The 11315-nt window shown below is 50.6% G+C and overlaps 5 protein-coding genes across 5 annotated transcripts; 3 read left to right on the top strand and 2 right to left on the bottom strand.

The window, feature by feature from the left end:
• Positions 1-88: 88 nt before the first annotated feature.
• Positions 89-829, top strand: TGAM01_v208383 (cytochrome c oxidase subunit 6a; the record flags this gene model as incomplete). The annotated part of the gene is made up of 5 exons (XM_018808367.1): positions 89-236; positions 300-324; positions 451-610; positions 669-676; positions 784-829. 5 exons carry the CDS (start codon positions 89-91, stop codon positions 827-829), a joined length of 387 nt encoding a protein of 128 aa, XP_018658413.1.
• An 883-nt stretch (positions 830-1712) lies between these two features.
• On the top strand, positions 1713-4293 carry TGAM01_v208382 (anaphase-promoting complex subunit 5; the record flags this gene model as incomplete). Its single annotated transcript, XM_018808366.2, has 3 exons — positions 1713-2469; positions 2550-2643; positions 2703-4293. 3 exons carry the CDS (start codon positions 1713-1715, stop codon positions 4291-4293), a joined length of 2442 nt encoding a protein of 813 aa, XP_018658412.2.
• A 244-nt stretch (positions 4294-4537) lies between these two features.
• Positions 4538-7995, bottom strand: TGAM01_v208381 (hypothetical protein; the record flags this gene model as incomplete). The annotated part of the gene is made up of 5 exons (XM_018808365.1): positions 4538-4624; positions 4710-7123; positions 7187-7668; positions 7742-7882; positions 7964-7995. The coding sequence occupies 5 exons, from the start codon at positions 7993-7995 to the stop codon at positions 4538-4540; spliced, it is 3156 nt and encodes a 1051-aa protein (XP_018658411.1).
• A 1315-nt stretch (positions 7996-9310) lies between these two features.
• On the bottom strand, positions 9311-9977 carry TGAM01_v208380 (50S ribosomal protein L21e; the record flags this gene model as incomplete). Its single annotated transcript, XM_018808364.1, has 4 exons — positions 9311-9641; positions 9704-9751; positions 9818-9885; positions 9942-9977. The coding sequence occupies 4 exons, from the start codon at positions 9975-9977 to the stop codon at positions 9311-9313; spliced, it is 483 nt and encodes a 160-aa protein (XP_018658410.1).
• A 384-nt stretch (positions 9978-10361) lies between these two features.
• Positions 10362-11097, top strand: TGAM01_v208378 (40S ribosomal protein S9; the record flags this gene model as incomplete). The annotated part of the gene is made up of 3 exons (XM_018808363.1): positions 10362-10426; positions 10511-10609; positions 10686-11097. 3 exons carry the CDS (start codon positions 10362-10364, stop codon positions 11095-11097), a joined length of 576 nt encoding a protein of 191 aa, XP_018658409.1.
• Positions 11098-11315: the final 218 nt, after the last annotated feature.

Raw genomic sequence — 11315 nt, 5'->3', positions numbered from 1 at the left:
CGAGCTCTAATTCGAATATGACCTGACCTCATAATCTGCACCTTTAATAGACTATCCAAACATTGAAGACGAATTCGGATCGCTCACAATGTTTGCTGCCCGACAAGTTACCCGCACCGCCCCGCGCTTCGCTGCGCAGCTGCGCACTCCTATGCAGCGCCGTTTTGCCAGCACCGCCGAAAACGAGTTCATCAGCGAGCGCCAGCACATCAAGGAACACGCTCAAGGCACAACTGGTGAGTAGTTATTCCTCAGTTCCTCCCATTGCGCCATGATCCAGCTTCTAATTGTATTTTCAGAGCTCTGGAAGAAGATTTCTCTCTAGTATGTCCACCGCCGGTTCTCGATATCTGGAATTTCTACGCCGTTTTTAGCGCCGGATGAGGGAGAAAGCAGCTGATTGCGCCGGATTTGTTGGGATGGGCTGTAGAAAGCTGACAAAATCAAAAGCGCCGTTGTTCCTGCCCTTGTTGTCGCTGGAGCCAACGCCTACTGGCTGTGGAATGAGCACTGGGAGCACTGGAGCCACCTTCCTCCTCTGCCAGAGCGCACCGAGTATCCCTACCAGAACATCCGCACCAAGAACTTCCAGTGGGGCGATGGTGACAAGGTGAGTCGACACTCTGTCCGCTATTCAACGAATCGTACGCTAACTAATATCATCGTAGACTCTCTTGTAAGTTCCGCTAACTCTGGTCTCAATGGAGCCACCGCTGCCTATGTTCAACAATTTGCCTTTAATCCCTTTAGAGCGAGAACGGTCTGCTAACTGCTATCACCAAGCTGGAACGAGGCCGTCAACTACCACAACCATGACAAGACCAAATAAAGTTGGCGAACGGAAATAAGCTGGATTGATGCTTCCGGAAGGAATATTACTGGTAGTTGTAGACCCCTCCTTTGGAGCTTGAATCGACTATCCCCTAGGTTGAAGGGCGACAACTGTATCCCTCCAAGCTGAGCTAGACTTTGCAATGTATCTATATCATCCTTTTGGATTCCCTGCCTTTGTGTAATGACTCTGGGTGTCTTTTTTGGTGCAGAAAGTTCTAGAGGCCATCGCCATGGCGGCCCTTTACGAGCAGAAAGTAAGCCTCTCGAAAATACTAGTAGTAGGCGAATTGAGACGCGGTCGAGTGTGTCTCGCCTGATATCGGTTCCTCGCTTTTAGGATTCACCATGTGTATCAATTGTTATGGACCTACACCGAATTCCGCATATCCCAAGCTCCAGTCAACTCATGCCGTACTTTGCTACGAGCACGTATAAGCGGGCGCAAAATTCTCCGAAGAAATTCCGGCCACGATGTTCTGTTGCTAAGGTCTAAACTCGGTAGCGACAACAATAATGCCCAAGATGTAGTTATAGTTACCTAAGCCACTAAGACATCAAAAAAGAAAGGCCTACCGAGTAAGGTAGGTAGGCACTCGGCTATGAAGACAGCAGGAAAGATTTGATCCGAGACAACTGCCTTGATCTATCCACCCCTGTTCCTTTCTTCCCACATACCTACCTACCTACCTATCTATTCCCCAGCATCCACCCAAACCCTCAAAGCCTATCAAGGCAATTGGCCAGCTGAAATATGGAGAAGGTTTGAGCTTTCCACGCCGGATTCTATATCGCTTGAGAGGCACACAGTGAATGCTTGGTGATTGCTGGCGGGTTCTCGACATTCAACGCCAGGTGGACCCAGCTTTCTCAAGGTGAAGATGGCGCGGTATCTCACGCCGGCCAAGATTGGCCTCCTCGTTCTGACCGAGCTATACGTGGAAGAAGCGGTCCCCAGCGATGCAATCGTGCCAGTTCTGTCATTCATTGCGTCTCACGCCATGGGCTACGATCCAAATGGACCATCCACAAGCCAAGCGGCAAGATGGACAAAGGCTGAGCGCGCCGTGAGCCTAGTGATCTCGATCAAGGACTTCGAGAAGCTACTCAGCAGCTATCCTTTTCTGATGGGCTTGCCCGGGAAGAGACTGTGGGATCAGTTTCTCAATAAGCTGTGGGGAATTGACTCGCTCCACGCCCTCGGTGAGTTTTTCGAGCATCTTTCGTGGACGCTGTCTAGAACAAAAGAAGAGCTTCGCCGAGAAGGGCTGGATCCTGATGAGCCCCAACTGGGCGTCAAACTCACCAACAACTCTCCTCTCGGCGCTTTCGTCCGCAGAGCCCGCCTCGAGTACCAACGCTTGCGGTTTCACGACTGCACCGAGCTCTGGAAAGACTTTGTCCGGTATCGACAGCCAACATCCCACTATCAGAAGCGGAGGAATCCAGACTTCGGCCGATACAGTTTCGATCAGGTGCTGCAGCGTGGAGAGCTGGAAGACTGGGATGTTGACAAAGTTGCGAGCCTGGCGTCGGTGGCGTATGGCGACATGTTGACAGGGGACCGGACTGGGGGCCTCTCTGTCAGCATAGATGACGTTGAAAACTTACTCGACTTCCAGATCGAGCAAATGCAGAGTAAGTCATCCTTTGAGGGGGCTCTTTCACCACTTTCGCCATGAGGAGCTCGAGCTCCAGCTAACTGTCAAATTGAAAAGAATACGGTAACCGGATACCGCTGGAGATTCGACACCAGTTTCACGACCTCCTCAACGACAGCTTCTTGGTTCCCAGCCTAACGCATTATATCACGTAAGTACCAGTTTCCACTACGTATTACACCTTGGTGCTGTGCTGAAATCGGGTTAAAGCTTTCTCGACGCCTGGAGAGCCGGTGATTATCCCACGGCGTTCGACTTTCTGCATAGATACTTTGATTATACAATGCAGCATCGTGATCGACTCTTTTACCAGTACGCCTTGATGAACTTGGCCGTTTTACAAGCCGACTTTGGCTGTTATAAAGAAGCCATAACGGCCATGCTTGAAACAGTGACCACAGCAAGAGAAAACAGGGACATAACTTGCCTCAACTTCTCTTTGAACTGGTTGTTTCATTTTGGACAAGCCCACCCGGATCTCGTTCGTGATCTGCAAGCGGATAACCTCCTCGGCACAAGCAAAGAGACATTGGCCTTCCTCCGAGTGAAAGCTAGGGAAGCGGGAATGTGGACTCTTTGGAGCTCTGTGCTCTTAAGCGAGGCCAAACTTTGTCTCATCAACGGCGACAGTGTAGCCACCGCTCTTGAATACATGGTACGAAGCTCGCAGATTATTGTGGAGAAGAATATGAAGGGCATGTTCGGGGCACAGCTCGGCTTATACTCGTCCCTCTGGAACAGGCTTGGTCTCGGTCACCTCACCACTGTATCATGTGAGATCTTCTTACGGTGCCATACATGCCATTCTATGTTTGATGATGAGCTCAAGATGATCAGTCGATTTTCGTCTGCACTTTTAGACCAGGGGAAATATCGCGAAGCTATGGAGATCTTAGACAAGGCTGACGAAAACTCACGGCGGTCGTGGAAGCCCAATCAGTACTGGTTCAAGTATAGGGGGGTCATACAGCTCAAGAGAGACTTACATCACAACAACTTGGACGGTGCAGAGCAGCTCTTGAGTCAGTTTCTACAGTCCAAAGGGGACGACTTCGAGCCCGACCTCGCTCTCGTAATTGATACCGCCCACATAGATTACTTGACTCGTCGCGGAGACTTGTCATCAGCCGCCGAGAAAGTCGATCAGATGATTACGGAACTTAGAGACGAGAATAGAGATATAAGTCTACGAGTCAGGGCCCTGCTCATCAAGGCTTCGCTCCTAGATAAGTGCGGGCGGCCCCAGCGTGCTTTTTCCGTTGCCTTGCGTGCGGCAAACCTATCTCTGCGCGCGCGGCTGATGTCTCTGCTGTGGGCTGCAATCGGCGCAATATCAAATATCATGGTCTCCATGAATGAATTCGAAGCCGCAATGCAGCTACTCATAGCCGTATTACCGCGGAGTCTGGAGTGTGACTCCCCAACCCTCACCGCAAAATTATATTCATATTTCGCTGATGCCTGTATGGGGTTAGCCGGGCAATGTGAAAGCTATGGCGTTGCTAGACAAGGGGAAGAAGCTCCAGAGCAGGACCAGGAAGCTATAGAGACTGAGTCGCCCAAGTCAGCCACTCAACGCCGTGATGAGTACCTCACAAGAGCGGCAATGGCGGTCCAGAGTGCTTTTGATGAGTATTCTAGCATTGAAGATATCAATAGTCAGTGCGAGATGATGGCAAAGAAGGCTGTAATTATGAAAGTACTGGGCGACATGGTCCTTGCTGCGGATTATGCCGCAGCTTATGCTGAGCTCAAGAAGAAGGCTGAATCTCTGAGTTTGAACGGGGGAGACACTACATAGATGGCATCTTTGGAAGAGAATAGTAATCGAGTACAATGTGACGGAATACAATAGATACACTTTGAGGCTGCGCTGGGCGTAACCTAGACTAGGTATTTGATAAAAGAGTAGATTGGTGACATACAGAATCACATCCCCAAGATACACGACAACAAGACACCTAGGTATTTGGAGGAAAGTATAATAACAACTAGCCAATATGGAAATATTGATCAAACTTGCAGATGGAAGAAGAAATCGCTCTCTATTCCTCTTGGTACGAAATCTTCCGCATTTCGCCCAGTCGGTGTCTTGCAGAAGCAAGCGCGTTTTCCAATTGTAGAATTTCAACCTAGATAGAGAATCGTTTTGGTTAGATCATGTCCCAACAATATCAAAAATAAACCGAGAGCTTTTGAAGAGTGTCGTCAACTTACCTGTTGCTCCATCTCGCGGACCTTGAACTCGTGTGCCCCGAGTTTGGAGTAATCCACTTGGTCCTCTTCTTGGCTTCGCTCGCGTATCATGTCCTGAACCTGGCGGACAAGCGATCGGCAGGCTGACCCGACGGCTTTGCTGGCTTGCTCCAAGCGATCCTGGCTCTTAGACATGAAGCCGGCCTTGACACGGCTGGCTGCCACCAGCTGTGCCGTCGACGCTGCAACGTCGTTGGATGCTACAATCAGTTGTTCGGGGCTGTTACGGTTGGATAAGACCCCATCTGCCGTCTCAATCAACGTATTGGTTGACGAAGCGACCGCTTTGGCCGCCGATATAAGGCCCTCTGTCCACCGATTGTTCTTCTTGTAGAAGGCTGTGCGTGAAGATGAGCCTCGTCCGGCTTGCACAATTTCCTGCTGCGTTACTGTTGCTGCGCGAATGAGCTCTCCGATGGCCGTTGTGATGGCTGCCGCGGCATCCAAGATTGAGTCATGCACCTTGACTTCGTATGTAGTGTACCCATCGCGAGGCTTGTTCTTCAGCTTAGCAAGTCTAGCCGCGGCCGCCGCAATGGCATCGGCTGCTTTGCTCAACTCCGCATCAACCAAGTCTCCAAGATCTCCCTTGTTGTTCATCAGTTTGCCAAAGCCAGGAGCAAGGCCCTCTACCAGCTTGTTGAGCTTCTGCAGCTTAATCTGTACATCGTTATTGCTATTGATGACAACATCCGTTTTCTGGAGTGGCTCCATCCCTTCGAGACGGAAGCTTTGCAAGCCCCTGAAGAATTGCACTGTGGACTGGGCTGACTGCCTTGCACCTTGCATCAGCGCGTCGGCCTTCTTCTCGTCTGTCGCCAGGCGCACTACACCCTTGGTGTTGCTGCATACATCCGCAACCGCCCCGGCAAACACGTTGATGGCCTTGATTAGCTCCGAGTGTGTGCTGTTGGGTCCATCAGCAATGAAATTGTTGAAGGCGGTGGCAAATTCCATTGCGCTCCCGGATGCTTTCTCGATCTGCGATAGCACATACGACGGCGAGGCATTTTGGTTACCCGCCTGCATAGACGAATCCAGCTCGTAGAGAGCATCATCCACTCGCGTGACACCAGCCTGCAACACTGAATCGATAACGTCGTTGATCTTATCCAGGTTTGACAAGATCAAGGCATCGATTTGCCCATCGAGCGCATGATCCGTCTCTCCCTGGTTCTGCTTTAGTTCGCTCAGTTCGATGAGTGTCTGGTCCATGCCCGCTTTATACACCTCGAGCTCTTCCTCTTTCTCGCGTAGGAGTTGCTCGAGATCAGAATCGCCGTTTCGAATCTTGCTCTGTGCCTCTTCCAATGCTCGCGACTTGTTCCGGAGCGCCTCTTCCAGGTCGCTCATCTCACGGTTATACTTGGAAAGCATCGTGGAGAGCTCGTTGCCCTTGCTACGTTCGAGGTTGTCCGCTCGATCTTGCGCCATACGCAACTCTCGCTTCAGCTTCTCTACTTCGTCTTTGCTGCTACCACTAGCTCGATCCTTGTCATGAAGGGCTCGATCGCGCTCCCGGATCATATCAGCCAGCTCAAGGTTCTTTGTCTTGATCTCTCTCTCCAATTTTTCACGTTTTTCGATGGCTTCCTGGGCGCTTGCTGCCTTCAGCTGCACCGCCTTGAACTTTTGCAATAAATCCAGGTGTTCATGCCGAAGCTGAGAGTACAGCTTCGCGAGAGATTCGTACTTTGACCTCCATGTATTGACTTGTTCTTGCAGTGCCTTGATTTGATCGTCTTTGCTGCCCATCTGTTGCCCATAGCTGTTTTGGATTTGCATCAGCTCTCCCTCGAGGGCTTTGACACGCTGGTCATACTGCTGCAGCATCAGCTGGTCGCGTTCGTATTGGGCCCGCGCGTTGAGATTTTCCCGTTCAAGTTCGGCTAGACGGCCTTGAGTTTGCCACTGAGCTTGCTGTGCAAGAAGTGCCTCCTGCTCTCGTTGCTGCTGTTCCATCAAACGTCGTTGCTGCTCTTCGAAATCGCGCTGTGCCTGTTGCTGAGCCTGCTGCTGCGCCAAGAGAGCTGCCCGCTGCCGTTCTTCGAGGACTCGCTGCTGTTCTTCATATTCACGATTTTGGCGATCCAGTTCACTCTTCCAGAACTCGGAGATCTCGTCTGGTTCGTCCGATTTAGGCGCAGGAGCAGGGGACGGCTGTCGTTCAATTTCCTGCTTGGGTCTGGCAGGCAAGGCTGGAGCTTCGTCATCACCAGCAAGGAGGTTAGGCGGATCCTGCGGCAGCTTGGGGATTGTAATGAGGCTTGTCAGGTATCGGAGATTGGAGCATTCGTAGTAGAACTTGACGAGTCGATAATGCTGGGCGTCATATCGCTGCCGAAGGGGCTGCAGTGCATCGTCATCGCCGGTGACTGTGCGTCTGTGTTAGCGCCTGTTCTACATTGGTGGAGGGGCAATGCTCGGGAAGTACTTACTTGAGTGCATGGCGCGCAGCATGCTAGTGATAAATTTGTAAATTCCATAGCTCTCCTGGACCAATGGCACCAGGGCTGCGATCCGACACTCGTTGTTTCCGACGTTTCTAAAGTGCGAAAAGATCAATTTCTGGAATTGCTCTATCTTGTCTTGCAGCACCATCAGATCAGAGATGGTCTCGTATCCCTCGTTTGGGTCGTTGATCGCTTTGAGGCTGAGATATTCCTCATACTCGAAAGTACCATTAAACTCCGGGTGTTGGTGGTGGAAAGACAGCTTCGCAAGAAGGTAGTATACGTATTCTCGGATCAGAGGCGCATATCCGCGGACTCCTTCTCCACTCATTCCACGGTTTAGGGAGTCAATCCATGAGCGATTGGCCATTGCTTCTTTCAAAGCTGAGGGATGGCCTTCCTGCAGAACCTTGTGGACGGTGATCAGAGCTTTGAACGTCTGGACCTCGTCGGCAAGAACGGGTTGGCTGCATTCAGTGGGAGACAAATCACATCAGCAGCCGAACGTATAGAAATAGAGGAGATGTCATGACAACCTACACCTTCATACCCGCCCAGAAGGACTGTGAAGACCTATGGTCCCAAGTATATACGATACAGGCTCGTACATGCTTGCGCTTCGGGGAGATTTCATCGGGATTGGTGGCCTTTTTGATGCTAACGGCAAGCTCCTGATCGGTTCTAGTTGATTTAGTGTGCAAAGGTAAGCGGGTGTCGCCATTGATGGTCTGATTTATGATTCAAGGAAGGGACATCACGAACTTCGTATGCTCGGTCGTGCGTATGGAAGCCATGGTGGGCGAAATACAGCCCAGGCAAGGCGGCGACGAAGCTTGGATAGGAGGCACACGATAGCGCAGTCGCAGAGCGCGCACTCAAGGCGCAGGATGCACGATAATGACTCGCGGAGAGGTCGGGATTTGCTGTTTTCTTGGGTAGGAGGAGATGTACGTTTTCGTCGAGAAAAAAAAACTGCAGCCTAATCTCCCGCACAGTTGGGGAGCACTTGTTGCCGGCGGGATGATAGGAAGGCGATGGCAGAGAAGCTAAGCTGCAGCCGGGGAACGGGCAAGCATCGTCACCATGTGGGGCGCAGTAATTACCTGGGCATTAAGCGGTGTTAAAATGATCCGCCTTTCTTGCTGCCGTACCTATAATTACATAATCCCTGGATCAATCAAACTGCCTCTAGGGTATTATAGGGGATGTCTCCAGACATTGCTAGAGGTGTTTTGGGATGGTGGCTGGGATGTTGGAATTCTTTGAGAATAATTTTGGAGCAGTGTTATCAGAGGCTCATAGCTAGCTAGGTACCCATATGCTGCCGGTGCAGACAAAGGGCATCATTACAAGTTGTACAATGTTGTCAGCATCTCTTGAAAGGATATTGTACTACTATATGGCATTTATGAGGAATGAGACACAGAACCCAGCGCAATCAAGAAATGGTGCACAAGGCTCAGGTTCACTGACGGCAGTGATACCAAACTCATTCCCTTTTTTCAGTATAATTGCTAGTAGTGCTGGTCAAAGCGAGCGAAATTAGCAAGTAACTAAAGGCAGTCGAAATAGATCACCCTACCTACTAGTATGGAGGCACCACTACTACAGTAAGACGTGGTGTATCTCATATTGCATCACTACTAGGTAGGTACGAAATAAGCCAATACTTTGAGCAGACACTGCATGATCATTCGATCCTCATCACGACATGTATGTGAACTGGGCGAACTCGAAACTTCAGCACAATAACATGGAAGGACAAGTTCATTATTGATCAAAGAAATTCAACGTTTGTCATGGAAAACGTGCAGTATATTTCGCCAAGGGTTTGTTTTTAGCTTCAGCGCTCAACGTATCCGAAATTCAGACACCTAGGTATTATATATGGGAGACACCGCATAAGCCGTAGAAACTATGGGGATACTCTACTCCTCCAATCAGGAGGGGCCACTGAGCAAAAATGCACTTTTGTCGATGTCATATTTTCTCATTTCCTATGAACATCAAATAGAAAAAAATGCAGACCTTGGTCACATGCTGAGTTCTTTCCCATCCGAACGCAACACCATAAGAAAAACCGAAGCGAGCACCACGCCAACCCTTCCCTTAGATTGTAGTTTCGTATGGCAGAGGAGTGACAGTCTCAGGAGGGTTGTCGGTCAGGGAGACCGTGTGGGCTTCCCGGGGAAGAGCGGGCTGTCGCTTGACCTGAACAGTCACACCGTCGGCTCTGGCCTGCTTCTTGGCCTCGGCGTTGGCCTTGACTCGCTTGATGAAGTCCTCACGGGATCGGGAGGGCTGGACGTGCTCGATTCGGACGTTGATGCGCTTCTCGATGTAGCGGTGCTTGACCTTCTTGTAGACGATGACGCCGACAGAGCTCTTGGTGACGTTGTAGATGACACCGGTCTTGCCGTGGTAGACCTTGAAGGGCATGCTGTACAACAACGTTAGTTCCCTTGTGCTTTTCCACCTCGATATTCGACATCGTTTCCTTACCCCTTCTGGACGGCACCGTTGACCTTGATGTCGACAATGTCACCGACGCTGAATGAATGTTAGCCGATCCCTAAACACATGTCAAAATTCTCCTCTTGCTCGGATTCTACTCACTGATACACCTTCAGGTAGGTGTTCAGGGCGATCATGCCCTTCTGGCGAAAGTCCCTGCTGAAGGCATACTGCGAACTCGTTAGCAACGAATAGATTCGTATCATCGCATGGAGGATAGACCAACTCGAGTGCCCGCTCGCTTTCCGTAAGAGTGACCCATCGCGCCTTAATTGCCGTCGATTTTTCGTTCGAGGATTGACGAAGATGGAGGTGAAGCTTTGCTAGTTTGGCGTGGTGAATTTGCGCACGCCGTGTGGGAGCGAATATGCTTAGATAATCCACTTATTTTTTTTTCGCTCCGCCGTGGTGATAGGGCAATTGTGGGAATTGGCAGGCGTGCGCAGCGAAACCCGCCTTAGGGTTTGCTGCTAGTGCATCACGTGCATAATTTGCAATGCCAAATTTCCTATCCACACAACCTTGACGACTTTCGAGATCACCTGCGGAAAAGTTCACCAGTAGCCACCATCTCGGGAAGCAAGTCAAGTGAGTGTTGGATGTTCAATTCTGGCAACTCAAGCTGTGATATCTGACCGCATACAGAATGGCCCCTCGTGCGCATTCCAAGACCTCGCGTGTCCCTCGCAGACCCTTCGAGTCTGCTCGTCTGTCAGTATCACCGGCCACTGAACTAGAGCATGGCTCTGTTTAAGTCGACTGTGACAAGGAAACTGACATCTTATTTCTGATCAGGGACTCTGAGCTGAAGCTCGTCGGAGAGTATGGCCTGCGCAACAAGCGTGAGGTCTGGCGAGTCGGTTTGACTCTGTCCAAGATCCGTCGTGCTGCCCGGTATGTCAATGTCACATCCTGCATTAACCCATTCGGCGCTTGTCAAGTTCAAAAACTAACTGCAAACACCTTGCAGTCAACTTCTTACCCTCGACGAGAAAGACCCTAAGCGACTTTTCGAAGGCAATGCCCTGATTCGACGTCTTGTCCGTGTCGGTGTCCTCGACGAATCTCGCATGAAGCTCGATTACGTCCTGGCCCTGAAGATTGAGGATTTCTTGGAGCGCCGCCTGCAGACCTGTGTCTACAAGCTCGGTCTTGCCAAGTCCATCCACCACGCCCGTGTCCTGATTCGCCAGCGCCACATCCGTGTTGGCAAGCAGATCGTCAATGTCCCCTCCTTCATTGTCCGTCTCGACTCTCAGAAGCACATCGACTTCGCCCTGACCTCACCATTCGGCAGCGGCCGTGCTGGCCGTGTCCGCAGAAAGAAGGCCAAGGCCGCCGAGAAGGGCGAGGGTGGCGAGGAGGAAGAGGATGACGAGTAAATGCATCATAACAGGTGTTAATGACTCTTCCTGCATACGAGTTTGGTCACAGAGGGATATCACAAGCAGGGAAAACAGGTTTCTCTTCCTAGCTTTCGGCGTTGGCCAAAGGATAAAAATGGAATGATTTTAAAAAACACATAAAGCATAATTGCAAATGGGATTTAAAGTACTTCCAAGACCCTTAAATTGTGATACTTTCATTGGAAAGATGTGAC

This window comes from Trichoderma gamsii (assembly GCF_001481775.2).
Source record: "Trichoderma gamsii strain T6085 chromosome Unknown Scaffold_35.2, whole genome shotgun sequence".
Taxonomy (NCBI): Eukaryota; Fungi; Ascomycota; class Sordariomycetes; order Hypocreales; family Hypocreaceae; genus Trichoderma; species Trichoderma gamsii.
The sequence above is the reverse complement of the archived record's forward strand: the minus strand, read 5'-3'. Positions and strand labels throughout refer to the sequence as shown.